This window comes from Aquarana catesbeiana, linkage group LG03, assembly GCF_042186555.1.
Source record: "Aquarana catesbeiana isolate 2022-GZ linkage group LG03, ASM4218655v1, whole genome shotgun sequence".
Lineage (NCBI taxonomy): Eukaryota > Metazoa > Chordata > Amphibia > Anura > Ranidae > Aquarana > Aquarana catesbeiana.
In genome coordinates this window covers 311762356-311787592 of record NC_133326.1, presented here as the reverse complement: position 1 = coordinate 311787592, position 25237 = coordinate 311762356, and the positions used below count along the sequence as shown (strand labels likewise).

Here is a 25237-nt window from a genome sequence, read left to right as displayed (position 1 = left end):
TTCTAGATTGTAAGCTCTAATGAGCAGGGCCCTCTGATTCCTCCTGTATTGATTTGTATTGTAACTATTCTGTCTTGCCCTTATGTTGTAAAGCGCTACATAAACTGTTTATATGCGCTATATAAATCCTGAATAATAATAATGGACCTGAGCAGTTTTTACATTACAGCTATGGGCCTGTCCAGCAATAACTTTGTCATTACTTCAGATAATTCTTTTTTTTTAGAACAAAACCAGGCTTTCTTTTCGTGATTTTTGTCTTTTAAATTATTTTATTTTCTATGCAATTCGTAGACCAAACTAAATATAAATAATAAAAACTACAACTAAAAAAAAAAACCCACTTTTTTTCATTTTGATTAGTGTTAGTTTTTTTTTTTAAAAAAGGGCTATGATAGATAAAAAGCATACATTTTATTTTATAATTTGTCCTGTATAAAATTACACTAAAATTATGATCCCCTTGATCTGCAGATGAATGAAACTGAGTAATGCTAAAAGTAGCAATGTTACTTTTGTATCTCTCTCACTTGTTAAAGTGGTTGTAAACCCTTCCAGACCACTTTTGCCTACAGGTATGCCTAGATTAAGGCTTACCTGTAGGTGCAAGAAATATCTCCTTAACCTACACGGTTTAGGAGATATTTGCAAAAAACAGGCACCGATGTCTACGGCGCCTGCGCCGTAGACAATGGCGCGCAGGCGCACTGACGGCGATCATGCTCTTAGTGGCGGCTCCCGTGTGCATGCGCGGGAGTGATTGGCCGGCAGGAAGATGGACGCTTTGTGGAAGAGGGGACATCTGTGACATCGCAGGCTCCTGTATCAGGTAAGTGACACATAATGGGCTACTATGCGATGCATAGTAGCCCATTATGCTTTACCTTTGCAGGGAAACAAAGAGGAAGTAAAACCCATCAGGGTTTACTTCCTCTTTAACAATGTTTAAAAACACTGTGTCAGATGGCCTGTTTTTGATAGCTGCAGCTTCTATAGCTGCTGTATTTTCACAACTCTGGACTCTCACTTTCATAGATGGCAATTGCTGGTAAATGCGGGGGGGGGGGGGTCAGCGGCAGTGGGGTACTCTGTGTCCACAATTGGTTAATGTCAGGGTGGTTTATTTAAAGTGTCTGTAAAGCCAAAACTATTTTTAGTTTTGGGTAGAATAGGTAAAGGTTAGAACCCCAGTCAGGTGTTTATCACTGTCTCTGAGTTTCCCAGTGACCTTTGTTTCCAGAACAGGAAATGAGGAGGAATACAAAATGTTGAGTTGTCACCGGACCCGAAATACAGAGCACGTTTTTCTAATAGGGGACACTCTGTGGTAACAACTTTCTAAGGGCAGATATATTGTTATAATGTTTGAAAGAAAAAAAATCTGTTTTTGAAAACGATATGTTGGAATTCTAAAACATTCAGTGTCATTCATATTTGACATATGAGAATGGCCTAATGACAATAGACTGAAAATATTTCCTGCCTAAAAATGATCTGTCATGATCTTGTTTACAGTCGGTTACATGACCCTTCTCTTTTATACCAGGATAAAAAATGTCACCTTTTTAGAGTGCCTGAGTTCAGTGTTGGCTTTAATTACACACAAACCACTACACCCAGCATGCAGATTAAAATAAGTGGTACTACACAACACCCATGGAGTAAGAACACATACTGGAAATTACATTCAGGGAACATAATAAGAGCAACATTTACACACATGATAAAACAAGAAAAGCAGCTGTGGCAGGTTGTCCTACAGTATAATGTAGATAAGATAAGTACAGATATTCAGAATGACCCCGGGTTTTGGGGAGTGGTAGGGTGATAAAAGCTACTTGGAACTTCAGCCACCAGTAACGAAGAATCCAAAGTGTAAAACTCATACTTGTCATTTTTGTGTTTATTAAAAGTCAGCAGCTACAAAAAGTGTAGCTGCTGACTTTTAATAAACAGACACTCACCTGTCCCAGGATCCAGCGATGTCCTTACCCGAGCCGTTTTTATCCATTTTTGTTCTGTTCCCGGAATCTCAGCTTGCAGAGTCACAGCCAGGTGCCCCCTGCGCTTTTTGAATGGTCCCGCCGTCGTTTTGGACCAGTAACGTGTCCCGGAAGACTGCCTGGAGTGGGGGAAGGTGGCCTTAAAGCAGAACTTCCCCTTTTGAGTGGAGCTCTGCTTTGAATCACATAGCCACAACCTGGCCCATTGGTGTAGTGCAGTGATATGCAATTAGCGGACCTCCAGCTGTTGCAAAACTACAAGTCCTATCATGTCTCTGCCCCAGGGTGTCATGCTTATGGCTGTCAGAGTCTTGCTATGCCTCATGGGACTTGTAGTTCTGCAACAGCTTGAGGTCCAAGTCCCATGAGGCATAGCAAGACTCTGACAGCCACAAGCATGACACCCAGGGGCAGAGGCATGATGGGACTTGTAGTTTTACAACAGCTGGAGGTCCGCTAATTGCATATCTCTGGTGTAGTGAAAGCATTCTGTAACGTCACAATTAACTTTTTGCTGTACATTGCAGTTCTCTGTGTGTAGCTGGAAAGGGTAAAGAGACCTAGCTAATAATGCTGGTAAATACAGAACAAGGAATGAAGTGGAGCTTGTTTGATAGGGGGCACATGCACACTGCAGCTCAAAATAAAAAGCTGCTTTTTCAGGCATCTGAGCTTTTATTTCAGCTCGAGGAAGCTTGTATTTTTTTAGCCTCTTTTGCATGTTTTTATTGAGCTTTGAGTTCCTTTGAGTTTTTTTTTTTTTTTTTTTTTTTGAGCGTAAGCGTTTTTTTTCACAAACCCACCCCTCAGCTATTTTTTTCCTAGTTTTTTTGTGTGTTTTCGAGCTTCTTTGAGCTTTTTCATGCTCCTTTTACGCGTTTTTGTGCACTTGGGCGTCTTTTCTGGTCGAAAGTGCCTCTCAAAAACGCGAGTTTGGTGGGGTTTATTGTTTTTTTTTTTTTGCCTGTACAGTATGAGCATATGCCTGTAAACTCTTGAAAAAGCAATAGTGTGCATGGACATAACCTGGAGGGGAGTTTCCAGGCAGAAGAAATGAGAGCTCAAAATCCTGTAGGAGCAGCTTCTTTGAGCTGCTGTGTGCATAAGTCCTTAAAGACCTGCAGCTCTGGAATTAGAAGCGACATTACTAGTCACAGGGCAGATTGAGTATACCTGACTAGGGATTGCAGCAGTGAAAACCAGTGTTAAAGAGGAAGTAAACCCTAATGGGTTTTACACCCTTTTTTGTTCCCTGCAAAGTAAAAGCATAATGGGCTAGTATGGGCTAGTATAGCACATTATGTGCCACTTACCTGCAAACGAAGCCCGCGATGTCCCCCCGCTGATGGCCGCGTGCACCTTCACCCCTCTTCCTTCTGGCTCTGTGACTGGCCAGAGTCACGTGATGACACTCCCACGCATGTGCGCAGGAGCCGACGGTCACAGCACGGACCCTGTGGAAACGACACGATCGTGCCCTTTCTTCAGTGCGCATGCTCCAGTGTCGTCGGTACAAGCCTTATTATAGGCTTACCTGTAGGTAAAAGTGGTATGTAAGGGTTTACAACCACTTTAAGGGCTGTAGGGTTTCTTCATTGTAGCACCTACAAAAGATTACCATTGTGATACTATTAAATTTGGCAGTGGGTGGATTTGGATCACAGCAGTGATAATGAGGATGACATTAATGGTAGCAGCATAAAAGGCAGGGCTGCTATGAGAAATCATGGGGCCCCCGTACAGCCTACATGACCCTCCAAATGACAACATTTTTTAAAAATGTACAGTTATTTTTCCAATTTGTAAAATATTTTTGTTTTTATTTGTTTTACAATTTTTAAAATGATTTCTTACAACTTTTTTTACATCGCTGTTGGGAGAGGGGGGGAGCGGGGGGCTTGGATGAAATATTAAGGGGTCTAAACACCCCTGACATCTCACCTTTGAGACAAAGAAAGGAATGGAGGACACAGATTCTTCCGTTCCTTTCTCTGCAACCTCATTTGCACTGATGATGAATGAACAGGGGACAGAGGCTCCTGCTCATTTATAAACGGAAGCATAGTAAACAGTTTACTATGCTCAGTTATCAGTGGACACAGGAGCGATTGGTACCGCCCACTGTGTCCAGTTCAGAAAAGGGAGGGGTCGGTAAATTACACATTTACTGGCCCCTTCCCCCACTCTCCATTCGCCTGTGTACCCACAGCAGCCGGCGAGAGAGGAGAGCCGGCAGCGCTGCGGGGGGACGAGGTGGGGCCCGGGCAATCCCTGGGGAATTGGATGTGGGCAACACAGGGAGGGGGATAGGTGCGGTGGGATAGGAGGACAACTACAGAATGATGCACTGTGTCTGTGTCTCTCCCTCCAGCAGCTGAAAGCTGGTGGGAGTAGGGGAGAAATTGGCCTTCAGCTGCTGGAGGGACACAGTGCATCATTCTGTAATTGTCCCCCTGTGTGCCTGGTCCCCCTACAGGAGGCCCAGTGGTGCCAAACTATCGGTAGCATTGCTAAAAGGGCAGCATCTTCAGCCTGCCCCCCCCCCCCTGCAAACTAGTGCCCTTTTTCTGGTTGGTGCCAACAATTCTGCTTCCATTTCCTGTAGAAGACACTAGGAGACCTGAAAACCAGGGAACTCTGATATGGAAATGGTGACCTATGGTGCCTGGGCTGCCACTTCACCATGCCAATCTATCACGTACAATAGCAATTTTATTTATTTGGGGCTTAAGTTTACTTTTTGTCTTGTAAACGAAAGTGGACTAAGGTATGTGCCAGACAGAGTTATAATATCTTTGAGTATATATTTCTGTCTGCCTCCTCTATAGAGAAAATGTATCTAATTTCATGTGTCAATGACCCAAGGGAATGTAAACAAAAATAAATACGATAAAACTATTTACATAAGTATAATGTAGTGATGAACATGATGTCTGAAGTTGAATAATTTTGAGTTTTGCTATTTTGTTATAATCTGTTGAATTAAAAATATCTTTGAAGAGACCGTGTCTCCAGACCATTCATTTTAACAAAAATCTTCCCATATGTGTTTATATGTGCATTTAATGTTGTTTATGCATGTTACTTGCAGTCAAAGACCAGAAACTGCTGCTGGGCGCAGTTACCTTGGACTATATGTCAAAAGTCCCAGCAGACTCAGTGCTGTCATGCAAGTGGCACACTATAGTATTTTTTTTTTTTTTGTGCTTTTGCCTGCCCTTTTTTAAGCTGGTGACAGGGTCTCTTTAGTCCATGAACAAAATGATGACTGGCTTGTCTTTTTATTTTAGCTTGTGCCATATGAGCAGTCTTCTCTTCTGGAGCTCATCAGAACAGAAAACAAGGTATATAATATACTTTTACTTGAGTCCCATTCAAGGAAACTGTATTAAGGAAGTGTATTCTCAAAGTATTAAAGCCAAGGCAGTCAGGCAATTAGCATTTTGATAGGGAGGTCAACAATGGCAGCCTCCGTGTTTCTTTCAGTACACCCATTTCCTGTTTTTCTTTTTAGAAATGATGTTTATGTCATTAGTATGTGCAGTCAGAGTACATTCAGGGGTATTCATAAAGGGTGTCTATGTCAAATGTCCGTGTGGACGAAAAATTAATGTACCTGTTGTTATAAACAGGTCCATGAGTCTGGGGCATGCACGCCATGCGGACACACAGTGAGACCGGAGCGAGCATACAGGCAGTCAGTCCTTGGTGCAGCTCAGCTTCCACTTATTGCTACAGCTGTCACACAGCCGAGGGTTTTATTTAAGCTGGGTGGGCAGAAACTAGTACCCCATCAGGCTTGCTACCTTTGTGATTAACAGCAAGCAGTGGTCAGATCCATAGCCAATAGACAACCCAGATATGGCTATAGAATAATGCCACTGCTTGCTGTCAATCGCAAGGAGAGAGTAGACCTGCTGGGGAACTAGTAGTTCAGATTCAAGCTTCACCCACTGTCAGCATCACAGGTTGCTAGGCGGCTATCGACTGTGAATCCAAAAGCCAGTGAGAGGTGAGGAGGTGATGAGGGAGCGGGCCTAGATATGCTGCCTGCTACACAGCATACTGAGACAGGCACTCAGCCTGTCTCTGTACTGTAACTTAAGGTGGCCGTAGATGAATCAATGCTGAACCAGCCAAGTTTCAAATCATCATGGCTTTTCCCGTTCCAGAGAAGTCGACCCAACGACTTCTCTTGACCCAGCTTGTTGATAAAATTTCCTTAGAGGAGGAAGAGTCCCCGCTGTGTTATCATATTCGTCGTCCTCGAAGGAAAGTTTCTCTAGCCACCTCACGTTTATTTGTGGGATCTGTTTTTTTTTTTTTTTTTAATCTGCCCACAGGACCAGTGGAACTTACCCATGCATGCCCAACCTTAAAGTTGGTATTTATTACTTCTGGTTTCGTTATCTATGAACTGGAGATATTTTTTTATTTGGTGCAGTAATAGCGCCACTTTGTAAAAGTGGCGCTATTAACAACTAGCTAAATCTGCTGCATATGGCGCTAAAGCTACCAAAATGGCAGGTAAGGGTTTTTCAATCTGGCACAGCCTGAAGGGCCATATCACCAGAAAAGTGTCACTAGGACTTTATTGAATTCCCTGGATTTGAGTAAATAGAAGCTATTTCATGAAATATGCTACCTACTCTGGGTGTGATTTAAAACGTTAGATCGACTTTGCCCAGTGGCAAGTTATGGGCAGTTATGGGTTGCCTGGAGAACAATCCTATGTCTATCAGCACTTCTGCTGCATGAGCCTTTGAGGAAGAATTGATTGGTTAGGTTGTTCCCCAAGATTATCCAGTGCTAGTTGAGTTGTAACTATTGCTCGCCTTCCTTCATCTATAGTCCTAAACATCCACATTCATTCAATCTGAATGAGCATTTTTCCAGAAGTATGTCTAGGCCATTGGATTGCACCCACACATTTAACTGTTATTTAGACCTGATCACTTAAATCTTGTATTTCCTTTAACATAAACAACCACTTTTATTAGAAAAATACTTGGCGATGCTGCACTGAGTGCTTTTGGTTAGGCACTTGCTTTTGTAGGGTGACAACTCCAAATTGTGCCCCTGCATTGCCACCCTGTCCCTGATGGAATTTACAAGCAGCCTTGCCAACATGCAGGCATGGTCCACTGTTGTTACTATCGGAATGCTGGACCTGAGCAGTGATATGCAGCCAATGCTGGAGCAAATGCATGTAGACGGGAAGTGGTTGGAAAAGGTTGGAGGAGCTTGGCAGCACTGAGATTTTTTTTTTATTGGAAATTTTTTCTCCTTTTGTTTAGTCTAATATTCTCTTGTTATGCTTATTCCCTTTTCTAGGTTTTAAATAAAGTTATAACAGTATATGCTGCTTTGTGCTGTGAAATTAAGAAATTAAAGTATGAGGTAAGTACTGTTCACAGGAGTTTGAGTTTGTAAATTAGGGCTACATTAATATGGCTGGCCACTGACAAGACTCAGTAGATTCTTCCTAGTGATTCTAAACGCTGCACACTATGGGGAGAGTTACTAAAACCAGAGCACTCATAATCTGGTGTGCTTGGTAGCCAACCGGCTTCTAACTTCAGCTCCGTTAAGTTAAGCTTTTACAAGAAAACATGGGAGCCAATTGGTTTCTATGCAAAACTGCACCAGATTTTGCACGCTCCAGTTTTGTTATCCCCCCCCCCCTTTGGTAAACAGGAGCAGCTGTCAGCAGTGCATGTGCCAAGAGCCTTGGCACATGCACTGTGGGGTTGATTTTCTAAAACTGTTCAAAATCTGGTGCAGCTCTACATAGAAACCAATCAGCTTCCTTCCTTTTTTTTTTTTTTTTTGTCAAGGCCTAATTAACCGCTTCAGCCCCGGAAGATTTTACCCCCTTCCTGACCAGAGCACTTTTTGCGATTCGGCACTGCGTCACTTTAACTGACAATTGCACAGTCGTGCGACGTTGCACCCAAACAAAATTGACGTCCTTTTTTTCCCCACAAATAAAGCTTTCTTTTGGTGATATTTGATCGCCTCTGCGGTTTTTATTTTTTGCGATATAAACAAAAAAAGCGACAATTTTGAGAAAACCGCAATTTTTTTTACTTTTTCCTATAATGAATATCCCCCCAAAATATATAAAAAAACAATTGTTTTCCTCAGTTTAGGCCAATATGTATTCTTCTACATATTTTTGGTTAAAAAAAAAATCGCAGTAAGCGTATAGTGATTGGTTTGCGCAAAAGTTATAGTGTCTAAAAAATAGGGGATAGTTTTATGGCATTTTTAGTATTAATTTTTTTTTTTTTACTAGTAATGGCGGCGATCTGCTCTTTTTTTTGGGACTGCGACATTATGGCGGACATGTTGGACAATTTTGACATATTTTTGGGACCATTGGCATTTTTACAGCGATTAGTGCTATGAAAATGCATTGATTACTGTAAAAATGTCACTGGCAGAGAAGGGGTTAACACTAGGGGGTGCTCAAGGGGTTAATGTGTTCCCTATTGTGTGTTCTAATTGAAGGGGGGAGGGGACTGTGCAGGTGAGATGACAGATCGCTGTTCATACTCTGTATGAACAGACGATCTGTCTGTTCTCCCCTCAGAGAACCGGAAACTGTGTCTTTACACACACAGATACCGGTTCTCGGGGAGCCCGGCGGTGATCGCGACCGCTGGGCACCCGCATCGGCTCTGTGGGCGAGCAGGGGGTGCGCGCCCCCTAGTGGCGTCTTTGTTACCGACGTAACATGGCGGTGATTCACGCAGCCGAGCCATGTTGCTGCAGTACAACTGCAGTGGCTGGTCGGAAAGCGGTTAAACAAGATGAAGTTAGAAGCTGATTGGCTTCCATGCACAGCTGCACCAGATTTTGCACCCTCCAGTTTTAGTAAATTAACCCCATTGTGTCCAAGCATGGCTTTTTTTCAGGGTTTCTTGCTGCACACAAACTGTCTGCACCTAATTAGCCAGTTTTTATGTGGCTGTAGCTTGGAGTGCAGCTGTGTCCAAAGGTGGTGTTTAACGCAGCAAGCCATCAGCCCCTGCCAACCTGTATGAATGGAGTCTAAGAGTATAGTGCAAAAAAGTAGATAATGGTAGATGACCAACTAGTCGTGTAGGGTGTACTGTATTTTTAGACAGCTATTTTAGCATTCAATTAGACATACTGGGGGGAATTAAATTCCTAAACATAAAAACGGAACAGATACTGTTCCTAATAAACAAAAGTGGCAATTAACGAGGAGTGATCATTTATCTGTTCCGCTGTGTATGACAGAACAAGAGAGCTGGAGCTGCAAGCCCCAATCTCTCTGCCTGACCCTGCCCCCAGGTCAGCCCACAGAAGGAGGGAGGAGGAGGGTTGTTAGCCCTGCAGGCTTTGCTTGTGTAGTATAAGCACTGTATGGGCAGAGAAAGGTATGTGAGCTGTCTACTGACAATTCATATCCTGTACCTTAGCTCTGAGCTGGTGGTAATCTCTTAGCAGATTTCTATTTGGAAAACTGCAACATTATGCCCTGTGTTAACCTGAGCAGACACTGAGCTAGTTTCTACTTCACTCTGAAATAGAAACTGGCACGCATTGTGAAGTTAGACCTGAAATGGGTCTATCTGCTTAGGTAATGTAGCATACCCCACTCCTGACTGCATTTATGACAACAGCATGGCTTCATAGTAGTACATTATAATGGCACAGGTAATTCCCTGGACTGTATAAAAATGTCAAAATCCTTACCAATCAGTGACACTGTAGCAATCAGCCTGGCCAGCTTTAATTCTTTTGAAAAATCAAACAAGATTTCTGATTTGGTTAGTAAGGGCGACAAATCCACTTTAGTACTTTCTGTTTTTCAGAGGAATGAAAATTTAGAGCAATCAATATGGCAATGCAAATGGTAATGATTTTATGACACAAGACAACACAAAGTAACATGTTACCATATGCTTTGAGTACATGGTAAAGATAGGCTTTTTTTTTTTCTTTCTTAGAGGCAAACTTTAATGCAGTCTTCCATGCTATCACACATACAGTATGTTAATGTATGTTATGTTAAAATTGCATACTGATACACATAGGCAAATGTACAGTATGTTAATGTAATGTATTGCAAGTGCATAGATGTGAACCAACCCCAAGTGCAGGAAGCAAAAGCACTAGTTTTGATTTTTGTTTCGACTGATAAATGAAAGTTTATTTCTGATTAATTGCTATGGGGTTTCTCCACATCAACTGCCCTTTGTACCTTATTCCTGTATAAACCTGCATGTTTAGTTATATTAGAAATGGAAATGCCTCTATCAGACAACGTAAGAGGGGAAAGCAGATATCTGCCTGCTATGGACCTCCTATCCAGCTTTCTTTTTTTTTCTTCCCTTTTTTTTCTTTTTTTAGGACCTATATAACCCCTTGCACACTGCAGCTTGAAAAAGCTCAGTACAGTGTTTTTTATTTTAATTGATCTAAAATGCAGCCCATTGTTTACAATGTGCATGTACACACAGGAGCGTAAACATGCGCTGCGCATTCTTGAGTAGAAAAAAAAAGCAGAAAAATCTGCGCTCCATGCAAATGGGCACAAATACGCGCATATATATAAATTGATTTTCCCTAGGAATGTATTATACGCGCAAAACAAACACCTGCAAGTACATCCTAAAAAGCAGATTGCTCAAACGTGCGTACCATGTGCAAGAGGCCTGTTTGTCTAATGTGGTTCTGCAGCCTAACCCTTTATTTGTCCGATCTCTTCCATTTGGCACTTCACGAGCATCCTAATTGGGCACAGATGTGATCTTGATGTACAGCCAGGTTTTGATGTACCTCATCAGCTTTACTGCAAATGTCATGAGGCAGAGTTATTAATAAAGCTGGTCAGTTGATCCTGTTTCCTGGATGTGGCAATTACTCTGCTTCCCTCATAAATTATATATTTTCCACTAGGAAACAGTAGCTGTTAGCGCCTGTTCCTTTTATTGTTGTTTATGCACACAGCATTTGATATGGTGGTTTGTGTTCTAACCTGTTGTTGTCTTTTGCCATGCAGGCAGAAACAAAATTCTATAATGGTCTATTATTCTATGGGGAAGGAGGTAAGTACCTTTTATACTCTGTGTACTTCTAGATCTGACTGCTGAAATAAATGTTACCTAGAAGACTTGGCTATATTTGCTGCCCAGTCATGGATGGCATGCCAACAGCAAGAGCAGCAGAACATTTTTAAAGTGAAAATGAAACTAAAGAAGGATGTGTGCGTGTTTGTGTTTTATGGGTGGGACTGTGTTTATAGGACACAATCCAAGGAATTCGATAAAGCATTTAGGCCCCTTTCACACATGCTGTCCGATCAGGTCCACCTGTCAGTTTTTCAGGCGGACCTGATCCATTCACCTCTGTGGAGCGACAGATGTCAGCAGTGACATGTCCGCTGACATCCGCCGCTATCTGATCTGGTCCGCCAAATACAGATGGATAGAGAGCCGGAATCGGATGAAAACAGGCAGGTCGTTTTCATTCAATCTCCCATAGAGGACAGCGGGCCTCTGACAGGTCCGCCTGCTCAGTGGAGTACAACGGATCAATGCCCTGCTGAGCAAGCGGAGTCCATCAAGACGGACAGCCCTGTGTGAAAGGGACCCTAAGACTGTCTTCTGGAAGTAGGTCTCCTGTGCCTAATTCATGAAAGCCAGTTTTGTACGCATTATTATGTGTGACATATTCAGCTGTGCCACTTAGAATGTGTGCCTATTGCTACGACAGATTAAAAAATTGATTACCACCAGTTCCTAGATGGGGAAACTGATGGTAATTAAGACCAGCTTTAAGTTGGCAGAGAGACAGGCTAGCGCTGCCTTGCAGTGTCCCTCGTCTCTCACTCTTCTCCCCACTTGCTTTGATTTCCCCCCTTCTGCTCTCTCCCTGCTTGTGGCTGCTCTCCATGTAAACAAAATGGCATGGATGCTGGCTGATGTCAGTACCCAAATATGATAATAGCCATTTTGGTCAATGACATCAGTCAGCATCCCCGTCCTTTTGTTTACATTCACCTATATCTCCTGACCGGCAGCTGCATGGGGCCGACAATATGTAATTGGATGCTAGAACACGGATGGCTGCACAGCCAATAGTGTCCTTACAAGGGTTTGAGCATGCACTGAAGACAGAATGTCTGCGGTATGGACCCTCCAGCCTCAGTACTGCTGCCCACCATGTGACAGATTATTTACCCATTTTTATATCTTAATTGTTACTCAATATTGTGTGCTTATATTGTATTACTTGAAGCACTGTATACCACGTTTGTATTTTCTTTTATATAAATCTTAATAAAAAGTTAATGATAAATATTTACCTGTTTCTAACAGGTACAAGAATCTGTCACACTTATAGTGCAAAGTAAAGCCTGGTGCACACTATCAGTTTTTTTTTTTTTTTTTTTTTTTTTTAGTTTAACCTGGCGGGTTGAATGAACAAAAGCTGAGGAGCTTGCTGTACTAACTATCTGATGTTAGTACAGAGATCTCCCCACTGAGCTATTGTGTTCTGACAGGTGAACAGCTGTTCGGTCGGCTTCTGTCGGACAGGCTGGTGTACACAAGGGCCGAATGTTGGCTGGTTTTTGTTGAACTGGCCGATATTCAGGCCGAGTGTACCATGCATAGGACTGAATTCTAAAGATTGTCTTTGACACCTTTTATGAATTCCAGGGAATATGTACAGGGTCTTGTACTGGAGTTTAGGACAAAACGGGTAACTGTACTGGAACCTATCTATGAAGCATGGAGAAAGGAAATGTCAATATGTGATGCCTTGTTTAACCACTTGCTGACCAACCACCGTCATTATACTGTGGCAGTCCTGCGCAAACCGGCGTAGGTGTATGTCGGTTTTTGCATAGTAGATAGCGGGTGCACGCTGGTGACCCTCGTACAAGGTGTACAGAGGTAAAACGGGGAACTGCCTATGTCAACAAGGTGAATTTCCGTTCTGCCAGATGACATGTCAGAGATCTTCTGTTCCCAGTGATCGGGAACAGTGATCTCTGTCATGTCCCTGGTAGCCCATCCCCCCTACAGTTAGTATACACCCAGGGAACACACTTAACCCCTTGATCGCCCCTAGTGTTAACCCCTTCTCTGCCAGTGTAATTTTTACATTAATCAGTGCCTTTTTTTTAGCACTGATCAATGTAATAATGTCACTGGTCCCCAAAAAGTGTCACTTAGGGTCAGATTTCTCCGCCGCAATGTCGCAGTCCTGCTAAAAATCGCAGATCGCTGCCATTACCAGTAAAAACAGTAAAAAAAAAAGTCCCTAAATCTATCCCATAGTTTGTAGACGCGATAACTTTTGTGCAATCAATATATGCCTATTGCGATTTTTTTTTTTTTTTTTTTTATTCTTACTAAAAATAAGTAGAATATAAACTGTTGAATACATTTTGTTTTTATATTTTTTTTTTGTACTGTATTATAGCAGAAAGTAAAAACTGTGGTTTTTGTTTTTTTTTGTTTTTTTTTTTTTCAAATTTGTCCGTCTTTTTTTGTTTATAGCGCAAAAAATTAAAACTGTAGAGGTGATCAAATGACCAAAAGAAAGCTCTATTTGTAGGAAACAAAGGACGTCAATTTTGTTTGGGTACAGCATTGCATTAAAGCGACGCAGTGCCGTATCGCAAAAAATGGCATGGCCTTTAAGGGGGCTGAAGTAGTTAATGTAAGCCAGTGCAGAAAAAGGTCCCTGAATCATGAAGTTGTTGTTGTTGTCTGATCCAGCTAATGTTCACTCAACTTGGCTGATGATCATGATGTTCCCAGGAGAACAAGGATTGGTTGTGTGTTCTTTGCGTTCTCCCGCCACATTTTTCTATACACATTAATATTCAGACTCTGGCAATACGAGTGCGTGTAAGTGGAATAATTGTTTAGCATTTGGAATGCCTTACTCCTATCCAACAATGTGTATTGATAGTGTCAGAGAGTGAAAGCTAAAATCTGTTTGGCTGCTGTTGTCAATAGCCTGTTTTTTCTTTTTCTTTTTATAAACAGACCTCAGTGTATACTAATGACGTTTTACTGATTTTAGATGTATTTTTGGTTTTCAGCAATAGTTTTCCTATTAATCTTAAAGTGGAACTACACTGCATCTGAGCACCACAAACCAAAAATGCTATTTAGTTCATTTTTAATATTCAGAGCAAACTCCCCCATCTATCCCATGTCTCTATGCTTTTTTTTGCCGAGAAATCACTTTGAAAAACACCCCCTAGCATTTCTGGCCATGGCCATCTTGAGTAAGGGCAGATGATTCATGTAGCATTTACTTCCTGGAATCCATCTGCCAGCCTCTCTCAGCCTTTTCAACACAGAGGAACTCCCGAAATAACTTTCTGGCCTCAGAGAACCCCTGCTAAAAATATTCATATCTTTAACTCAGGATACATTAGTGTGATTGTCAGTGAGAAGAATGATCCTTACACTTGTGGTCATTGGGAAGAATTACCTCCTTACAGATAGCTAAAAAGATCAGTGGTGTCAGTGGGAACTTATGTGAGAGGAAGACATTGCTCAAGGAACCTCTAGTCACCTCTGGAGGAACCCTGGTTGAGAAACCCGCCTCTCCCCCCTGAGACTCCTGGGATATATGAACTCATTTACCTAGGCCTGGAAAAACCAGGAAGTAACTGAAGAAATGTAAAAATGTTTCAAACGTGGAAATGTGAAATACTTGCCACTCTGTTTACTAATGCTAGCAGCATAAGGATTAGAATTGGTCAATGTTGATTGAGAGAGTGAAGTTCCACTTTAAACAGGCCTTTCGTTCCCAATGTGTATTATGTTACTGATTCTGTTTCTGTCCAGAAAAAGCATTTTTATGTTTATTGAGCTTTGTTTGCTCTCCCTAATCCCTTAAAGAGGACTGGTCACTTTAAAACAAACTGACATGTATTAGACTACAGAGTTAAAATGTGTCCATTAGCCTTTTATCTCTTACTACATCATTTATAAATATACCTATGTGGTGAGATTTAAAGTTCAACACTAAGCTTTTTTAAATCTGTAGAGTCAGGTTTTTATTGCTGTCTGTGTCCCCACTGGAGAGGTTTACCTTCTATTTATCCTGGTTACCATCATTGCTGGGACAGAATGTGATAGAGAAATTAGAGTTTTCAAAGTTGTATCTGCATTAGTTTTCCCATACATTCACGATTCACCTTTCACGTTTCACAAATGCATGTTTTGTTTTCTTTTAGTTTCGTTTTTTTTGCGTGACCCTATAGGACAGCCCATCCACTTGAACAGGCTGCCCTTCACATGACAAATGTGCTAAAGAAGCTCCCGCAGCTGTTTTGGTCACAAAGCTTGGTGAATTTTGGTGAATTTTTTACTGCATGTTTATCACACACAAAAACGCATGTTTGCTGTCAATTGATGGCAAGAGCGATGTGCGTTCAGGGAACATGCTTGGAAATGCGTGTTTCTGCATATGTTCCCGGAACTCATGAATGCAGCCTTAAGCCTAGTACACATGGGTTGAATGCCGGGTGGCATTGACCAATTCAATATAAAGCGGCCGACATTTGGGCCCGTGTGTAATGCAGCAGGTCCAACAGAAGCTGGTCGTTCTGTCGAAGAGGCATGTCCAAAAAAGGTCTGCTGATCAGCTCCTGACCAGTGCTCTCAGCCATTGGCCAGAGTGCTCTAGTGGTGGGGCATCCCCCCCCCCCTACCAGAGCACAATGGAACTGCAGGGGAGATCGCTGTACTATCATCCCATTGTTATTACAGCGGCTACGACCTGAGTGGTCAGTTTTCTTTTTCCGTTTAGCCCGCTGGGTTGAAAGAAAAAAAAAACTAGTAGTGTGTACGAGGCTTAATTTTGTAGTGTGGTTGCCTGCTTTTACTTACCCTGTCTTCTTATACAATAATGTAACAGTACATACTTGCTGGATTACTTCTCTCTCTACAGATCTGTAAGTCTTTCAGAAGACTCTGTCTTCTACAACTCCTCAATTTCTCTTACCACTGTTTCCTGCTTCCGAGCTCCAAACCTTCTCCTAGTGGTTTCTGATTATCTGTAACAGGAGTGGAGGGGAAATCTCCACCTGGGTACAACTTTTATGGTGACAGCTGTCTAAGGAGCTATCCCCTCAATTTGCAGGATTTCTCATTCGGAGTTTTTTCACATGGGCTTCTGAGGGCCAGTAAAAACATGCGGCTGCCCACCCAAATGGTAACATTACAGCCTGACAGAGCTATACACATTCTGCGGCCACAACGCTTTGCTCCACAGTTTGTTGAACAGAATTTGACAGGCGGCATCATGTGTCGAATGCATCCATTGAGTTTAACAGGAGTGCACCACCACTGTGAGCCAAATGCTTGGCTTGCGGTTGTGGTGCATTTTTTTTCATTCCAATATCCCCTTTGATATTGGGGGGGGGGGGGGGGGGGGGGGGGTAGATATTTAACAGGCTACAGAATTGCCTCCTGAGCCCCTGCCAGCCGCTGCTATACTACAGTCTGAAAAAAACGATCCATAGATCGCTTTTCAGAGGGTGGCAATTCCCCACCATTCCCTACACGATGAAAAACACTAAAATCATTTGGTACATCAACTATAAAATGTAGGAATATGTCAGGATTTATGGACACAAAGGATGTCCCTCTTAGATTGTAAGCTCTAAGGAGCAGGGCCCTCTGATTCTTACTGTATTAAAGTGTATTGTATTTGTACTGTCTACCCTCAAGTTGTAAAGCACTACGTAAACTGTTGGCGCTATATAAATCCTGTATAATAATAATAATAATGTTTAATGTTGTTTGATTTTGTTTTTAGCTGCAGAGTCCAGTATTGTGGAGGGAGATTCCCAGATTCAGATGGGAAGGTTTGTTTCATTCCTACAGGTAAATTTTCTTCTGGAAGGAAATTTCTCTTCTTATGATATGACTTCTGTTATTTGTTGCTAATGTTGGCTGATGTCAGAGCGGCCCATTTATGAGAAATGGAGGATAGTAAATCATTGTGTGGTGGAGGTTGCTCTGCATTACATGACTGGGAGGTTTTAAAATAGGAAGACCACACAGCAAAGTTCTCACTGGAGCTGCACATCAGGTAAGTATGACTTCTAATAAAAAAAAGATTGGGGTCAGTTGTCTTTTAAGGGTTAGAGGTTTGTGGCTGAGTGGACGTTTTAAGTGTACAAGTAAGATTTAGGGGTAAAAGCTGAACTTTAGGCAAAAAAAAAAAGAGAAATGCTCTGCTACCTGTGAAGTAGCAGAGTAGCAATCCCTCTTGCAAATTGTAAGGGACTACCCATCCTGTTTCTTTTACAGCCTGCATCAATGTCAGTGAAGGTCTCTAATAATTGGCCCCGCTCACGCCATTTAGGCACTTCAAAATGTTTCTAATGCCGCGTACAGACGAACGGACTTTCCGGCAGACTTGGTCCGGCAGACCGGACTCCGTCGGACAATTTGTGTGTGGGCTCCACCGGACTTTATTTTCCCAAAAGTCCGACGGACCTAGAAATAAAACGTGTTTCAAAGCTTTCCGACGGACTCGAGTCCGATCAAAAAATCCGCCCGTCTGTATGCTAGTCCGACGTCTAAAACCGACGCTAGGGCAGCTATTGGGTACTGGCTATGAACTTCCTTATTTTAGTCTGGTCGTACGTCATCACGTACGAATCCGTCGGACTTTGGTGTGATCGTGTGTGTCCAAGTCCATTCGTTTGAAAGTCCGGCGGACGTACGCTGGAAAGACTGTCGGACCTAGTCCGTTGAAAAGTCCGCTCGTGTGTACGTGGCATTAAGGAAACTCAATATGAGTCGGTTAATATTGTCACAGGGCATAAAAAAAAAAACAATATCTAAAGAAAGAAGGAATGTCAAAATATTTCTTATTTGTGGTGTCTATTAGGCCTAATAAATCAGTGTTTAGGGTATGGTAGACTGGGTGTCCCCATACTACTGCATCCAAAACCACTGCACCAATGTTATTACCTTAAAAGCAAATCAACTGAAACTGTTTGTTTAAAGTGGATTTTCATATGTATTGTTTGTTTATGGGTAGCAGAGAACCAAATCCCCTCTGAATCTTTCTTGTAAAGGAAAAGAGATAATAGCATTTTACATTTTATTTGTTACAGGTACTTATATAGTGCCATCAATTTACTCAGTGCTTTACATATATACTGTAAATTCACATCGGTCCATGCCCTCGAGGAGCTTACAATCTAAGGTCCCTCGCTCACATACATACATACCTACACATACTATAGGACCAATTTAGACAGGATCCAATTAACCTACCAGCATGTCTTTGGAGTGTGGGAGGAAACTGGAGTACCCAAAGGAAACCCACACAGGCACAAGGAGAACATGCAAAGTCCAGCTAGGTAGTGCCATGGTTAGGATTTGAACCAATGACCCTAGTAGTATAAAAAAGTATTGCAAAACATTGAATTATGTTGTGTTAAATTATTTTGTTGCTTGTTTTCCTATAAACCTAGATTTACAGGGTAAAAATAAATCTCTTTAAATTTAAGGGATCTAACTTGCTATTTACAATGTCTTTCACATTGATTTTAGTATGCAAGATATGAGATGGCTGCCGATAAATAGTTAAAGCTCCCAGTAGCAAAGAGCGAAGTTGTCAGTGTAGCCCAAGACAAAAAAAAATTGTATTGCTTTAACTTTTACATTTCTGTTATATTTATTTATTTATTTATTTTGTTTTTTGTTTTTTTTCTCAGGAGCTTTCATGTTTTGTTACAAGATGTTACGAGGTTGTAATGAATGTTGTCCATCAGTTAGCATCCTTGTACACAAGCAGCAGGTAATTTTTGTGAGAAGCGTATGGTATGTTATATCTTTGTGTCATATTCGATATCTAGTTCCTAAAAAAAAAAAAAGTAGGAACTGGAGTAGGTTAAAGGATAAGTTCACCTTTGGGAACATGTTACATGTTCCAGCCAATTTTAGTTCCCACTCCTGCTGTTCTGTGTGACAGCAGAATGGGGAGAAGAGAGCTCTGCCCACACGGCTGCATCATTCATTCAGAGTTCTGTGAATGAATGAACTACAAGTACCGACATCCTTTGCAGCTGACCACTTGTAGTTCTCAGTGAACTACCACAGCACTGTGGAGTGCTCTGGTAGTTAGATTCTTCCTGTCGGTGTCAAACTGCTTGCCAATAAGGTAAAAGCAGACAGCTTACACTGACAGTCAATCTGCAGGAGTCCTGCATTGCACCTGCGATCTCCTGATTGCTGGTACAATGCCTGCCAGGCTCCTAAAAATAAATACAGTAGTAAATGCAATTTTTTTTAACCTGCAAAGGTGAACTTATCTTTTAAACTGGAATTCTAGCCAAACAGGAACTATGCTTACAAATGTTCCCACCCCCCTCCTGCTAACCTCCTAGTCTGGTCACATGATCCTGCAGCTCCGAATTCCAGTGTCCTTGAGCTGCAGCTGCAGGGGGGAGGAGGGAGTGCTGACAACGGCTCGGCCATGGGAGTCTATGGGGTAATGTCACCACTTTCAGAATTCCCACCTGTTGTCGAGTGAACCCTCTTCTTAGCAGCTGATGTTCACTGATCACTTGACTTGACCGGAGCAAACTAAAAATAGTTAAATATACACTTAACTATTTTTTTTACATATGTTAGGGAGGATAGGTAGCAGAAGGCGGGGGGGGGGGGGACGTTTTTAAGAATTAATGTTGGGCTAGCATTCCACTTTAAGTAAGGATATTGTATCTCGCTGCATTCCACTCTATATGTAGAAGTTCTGGTTCTCCATTTGGATTCCAGTAGCAGATTGGGTGGTGCTATCAAGGTCAATTCAGGCACCTTATGATGTTTGCTATACACCACTTCTCTTAGATTTATTTTCTTGTCTTTGCTACTGGTTTTGAGCTAGAGGTTTGGCAGCTTGGGAAAAAATGATTTCTTGCTGTTAAGGATTGATTCAAGCAGTGTAAGTACCTGAGTTTGGCTCGGTATTATCTTTTTGCAATGACTGTACATCAGATCTCAGAATGGGGGAGTGCATGGAGTCAGTCAGTTCATGTACTGACTTGAAGCATGCTGCTATTGGAGATAAAAACACAGTAACAAAGAGATGAGCTTATCTCTTTGTTATTTCTACTTCAGTGCCAAGTCACAGGCTAAGAGCAGGTCCATGACATCCTGGGCTCAGATGAAGTGGGTTGAAGGATGCTAGCCATCCTTCAACCCAGGAGAATGATATCAGAAAAGAAGTAATGTGGAGCACAGCTCTAGACTGAAGGTCAGTATTGCAGCAAGAGCTGTTTTTATAGTCATCTAATGGGCTAATATTTGTTTACTGGCGTTTTGTTGCAACTTTAATTTGCCTGTCGTCTTTGCCATAGCCCAAGACATTGCTGGGTGTGCGTATACATGAAACATTTGTAATAAAATGCAAAGTTGACTTTTATTCTACAACTAAATTGAGGTATACTGGCTAGGACATTGCTGGCTGTGTGTATACCCATAGGATTTGTATTATTAAGTTATCATGGAAAATTTTAGTGAAACTTTTTAAATGAATGTTACTCTTGTGACTTTTTGCAGGAATGAATCAAAGATAATTGAAACATCAGGAGTTCATTTTCTGGTAAGGATTGTGAATGTTGTTAAAAGGGTTGTAGACCCTCAGGGTTTTTCACCCTAATAAACTCTATGCATTAAGGTGAAAAATCTCTTATGATGCAGCTGTGCCCCAGAGCCGCCCTTTTACTTACCTGAACGCGGTCTTTTCAGCGACGGGGACGAGCACACCAGCTCCAGCTGGTGTCTCGGATCCTCATTGGATAGATTGATGGCAGCAGGAGCCATTGGCTCCCGCTGCTGTCAATCAAATCCAATGACATGGGGGACAGGGCCAGGTCCTGCGGGGGGACCCCAGAAAAGGAGGATCGGGGCCACTCTGTGCAAAACCCTTGCACAGAGGAGGTAAGTATGAGAGACTTTACAACCCATTTTAACCCTTTTTTTAAAGGTATACTAAAGTCTAATTTTTTTTCTTTAAAAATAACAAACATGTCATACTTGCCTGCTCTGTGTAGTGCTTTTGCACAGAGTAGCACAGATCCTCCTCTTCTCGGGTCTGTTACCGGGGCTTCTGGCCCCTCCCTCCTGCTGAATGCCCCCACAGCAAGCGGCTTGCTATGGGGGCACCCGAGCTGAGCCACAGCTCCCTGTGTCCATTCAGACATGGAGCCGCAGTTTGACCCCACCCCCTCTCTCTCCTCATTGGCTCACTGTCTTTGACAGCAGCAGGAGCCGATGGTGCTGTGCTGCCGTCTCAGCCAATCAGGAAGGAGAGTCCCGGGGCAGCCGAGACACCCGTGAAACATTGCTGGATCGAGATGGGGCTCAGGTAAGTATTAGGGGGGCTGCTGCACACAAAAGATTTTTTTATCTTAATGCTTAGAACGTATTAAGATAAAAAAACCTTCTGACTTTGCAGCCACTTTAAGGGTCTTTTTTTTTTTAAATATGTAAAGGAATAAATGATCATAAATAAGGGTTTAGCTTGGGAATTTTGGAACACAATACATAGGGGTTAATTTACTAAAGGCAAATTAGTCTGTGCACTGTAAGTGCAGTTGCTCTAGATCGGAGAGGAACATGCAAGGAAAAAAAAAAAAACAGCGTATTTGCTTGCACATGATTGGATGATAGAAATCAGCAGAGCTTTCTCTCATTTCAGAGCTTCTCGTCAGATCTAGTGCAACTGCACGTGCAGTGCACAGACTATTTGCCTTTAGTAAATCAACCCCATAATCTCACCTAAAAAGGTCATGCATCTGTTTGTCATGTAATATTATACCCAGAATAAGTGTATAGAGCGCATTATGGTATGCCATTATTTTATTTTTTTTAAGTAATTGCAGTTTGGCTGTTTCTGACTAAATAATTTCTTTACCATGTATTACTTCCTGTCATGATGAATGTATCATCCTATTTTTTTATGTAGACAATGTATGAACACTTAGGAGAACTGCTGACTGTTCTGCTTACTCTGGATGAAATAATTGAAAACCATGCCGCATTAAAGGATCACTGGACAATGTACAAAAGGTATGGCAGTTATTTTGTTTTGAACCTTGTTAATCAGTATGTGCATGAAGGTGATGTGTCCTTCCATGTTTGTTTACACCAGTTTTATTCTGCTTTAATATTTAAAGCATTAATAAGCAATGTGGTGTTAAAATGATACCACTTATTGGGTAACTCATAGTTAAAATATTAACATGGTACTACAGGCAATATCAAAAAGGACATATATTATGGAGTCTGTCGCTAGCATTAATGCCTAATTTCAGCTTTGCTATCACTTTAAATAGTTTGTTCCAAGCTGGCCCAAACAAACTATTTTAATAATACTAATACATGTAGCATCAACATGTAGAGCTGTGTTGTGGCAACAGTACTGGGAATTCCCATTCCACTCCTGGAACAAAATTGGGTTGGCTTTAGCGCTGCTCAGCCTTTCACAGTAAGCCTTTTATTATTAACGAATGTAAGTGATAGCAAAGCTGGAGTTAGGATTTAATGAAGCAGTCTTCTGTTGATCTGGCTGATCTTTTTCAACTTCCTTTAACAGACTAAGCTGTCCAGCAAAAGTGGCAGTTAGAGGTTTGAGACAAACCATTTAAAAAGGAAGTAAACCCTGGTGGGTTTTACTTCATCTTTATTTCCCTGCAAAGGTAAAGCATAATGGGCTACTATGCATTGCATAGTAGCCCATTATGTGTCATCTGAAACTGAAGCCTGCAGTGTCACCGCTGTCCCCACTCGCAGCAAGCGTCCATCTTCACCCCTCTTCCTTCCGGGGCCTCAAACTCCGGCTCTGTGACTGGCTGGAGTTGAGTGACGTCACTCCCGCGCAGGAGCTGCCAGTCACGGCATGACCCCTATTAGAAATGGCACGATCTGCTCTTTCTAAAGTGCACATCGGCACATGGCTTTATTGAAAATATTTCCTAAACCGTGGCTTACCTGTAGGTAAAACTGGTTGTACAGGGTGTACAACCACTTTAACACCAGCATGCTTACAGTGGTCCATTTATATTAATTTATACAAAGTCTGTATCCCAAAAGGAAAAGAAAACTGTTGCTGTAACCGCTTAAAAAGTGTTAGGGAGTTTGGCTTTAACTTGTAAGTGACTTAAGCCTGGTACACACAACAGATCGCCGTACTAACACAAGCAATGTTAGTACAGCAATCTCCCCTGCTGTGCTATTGTGTTCTAAAGGGGGACTAGCCCCATACCGAAGGGGCCTGGTATGGATTGATGGGAGACCTCAACGCTGCTTTTTTTTTTTTTTAATCAAATTTGTGTTCAAAACTGATCAGATGTGCGATTCATATTTTTTTCCAAAGAAGCCAATGAGCCTTAAATTTGCATCTGAACTGCCCTGCAGTGCTCAGAAAATGTACAGGACTTTTTAATGTGCAGTGAATTCGTATTGCTGCTGTACCACATTTATGTAAACTGGCTCCATAGAAAGCTGGTTTGATCCACATGTCATGCGAATTGGATATGGTTCAGAACGCATCCAACTTGCATATATGTGAACGGACCCTAAGACAGGAAGTGTGTTGCTGGACAGATCACTGGTTGAAAATAAAGGGGGAAAAAGAGCCTAAAAAAGAAGTAATGCAGCCATGACATTTAAAGAGGTTGTAAAGTCAGAAGGTTTTTTTATCTTAATGCATTCTATGCATTAAGTTAAAAAGCCTTTTGTGTGTAGCACAAAAAAAATATAAAGGTACTGAGAACCACAGTATAAAGTACGGGAGTACTGCTGAAAACTCATCCACTCACTATTCAAGGAAAGTGGGGCTCTGTGGTACACACAACTGCATAAAAAAAGAAGACCACATGAGTGAGCCACAGGGATATAGTAATCAATTAATAAATAGAAAACAAATGATCCAATGAATGTCAAACTTTATTAGTAAAAAAAGTCATAACAAAGGTAATAAAGGTAATCCTCCACCTTCCACCATCATAAAAAGACAAAGTTGTCTGTGTCTAAAAAACGTCTAGGTGTCATCCATGCATCCGCATACCCACACATCAAATCATACAGTATTCACTATGAAATGGGAAGCTAGGGTAGGCTAGCCAAAACTAGCAGGGCAGCCCTGTGAATTCCAATAGCCAGTGAGTAGCATTCAATGAATGTAATAATTCAGGTGTCTGGAGGGCTGCAAGCGCAGTCTCATGGGTATCGCCGTGATAAATGTGAGCTGGTACTAATGTCCGGGTGGGTCAAATGATAGAAAAGGGCAGCAAATGATGGCAGTAGGGGCACCAACCAATGAACACAGTACACAGGCAGCTGTGCGTGGAAAATGTCCTATGCAGACAGGGGAAACAATGCACAGCAATAATGAGGCATATTTACGTATTCGAGTGTCAACTTGAAAGCTCCATGAATCCGATGAAAGCCTAATGCCAGTGAAGTGGATCCAGCCTCCCATTAGTTCTCCTTGTGGCACGGCACACCAATCTTCATAAGGAGACACCGCACCAGGTGTATCTATGAGCGGCTCATGAAGGTCTAAAGCTGGATGCTGCACTTGGATCCACGCCATGTTGGCCATGCTGCAATGGAAGCGAAGGGGTGCAACGGATGGCTTCAGATGCACAGAGGCATGACGTCAACGCGTTTCGCTGGAAGTCCTTAGCTTCATCAGGACGTGGCACCCTCTAGTTGAGTCGTGTATAAATACACCTTCACACTCGGCCTCTTTTTATTTCTTCAAAAGGGAACCAATATCACAATGTGCATATTCAAATTAGTAGATGCGTGGATGATACTATATTGCTGAAGTAGGTGAAATCTCCATTTGAAGGATCCCCAGACAAGAAATTTCCTATGCATTGCACACAAAGCAAGCCACTACAAATAATATTGAAATAAGTAAACAAAAATTTTTATATGAAAAATGATTTAACTTTCTAAATAACAAAACATTCGCCCAAAAAGGGGGAAAGAGACTAATGTGAGAAGGTAGTTATATATACAGAAACAAATAACCAGACCTATGTACAATAATTGCATCTTAAATAGCTAGGATAGAGCCAATATGAAGACAAATTTCTGTGGAATATTGAAATAATTACATAGACAAATGTACATGGGTGTAGAGCAGGGGTTGGCAACCCCCGGCACAAGTGGCACACGAAGCCCCTT

The 25237-nt window shown here is 41.9% G+C and overlaps 1 protein-coding gene across 2 annotated transcripts in view; it reads left to right on the top strand.

The window, feature by feature from the left end:
• WASHC4 (WASH complex subunit 4) overlaps nt 1-25237 on the top strand; it is a 115438-nt gene that overhangs the window by 21324 nt on the left and 68877 nt on the right. For both annotated transcript variants that reach the window (XM_073620278.1, XM_073620279.1), the window contains exons 3-9: nt 5294-5347; nt 7338-7403; nt 11041-11086; nt 16833-16900; nt 18751-18833; nt 20597-20639; nt 22005-22108. In XM_073620278.1, coding sequence (XP_073476379.1) covers nt 5294-5347; nt 7338-7403; nt 11041-11086; nt 16833-16900; nt 18751-18833; nt 20597-20639; nt 22005-22108 — 464 coding nt within the window. The remainder of the gene's footprint in view (nt 1-5293; nt 5348-7337; nt 7404-11040; nt 11087-16832; nt 16901-18750; nt 18834-20596; nt 20640-22004; nt 22109-25237) is intronic.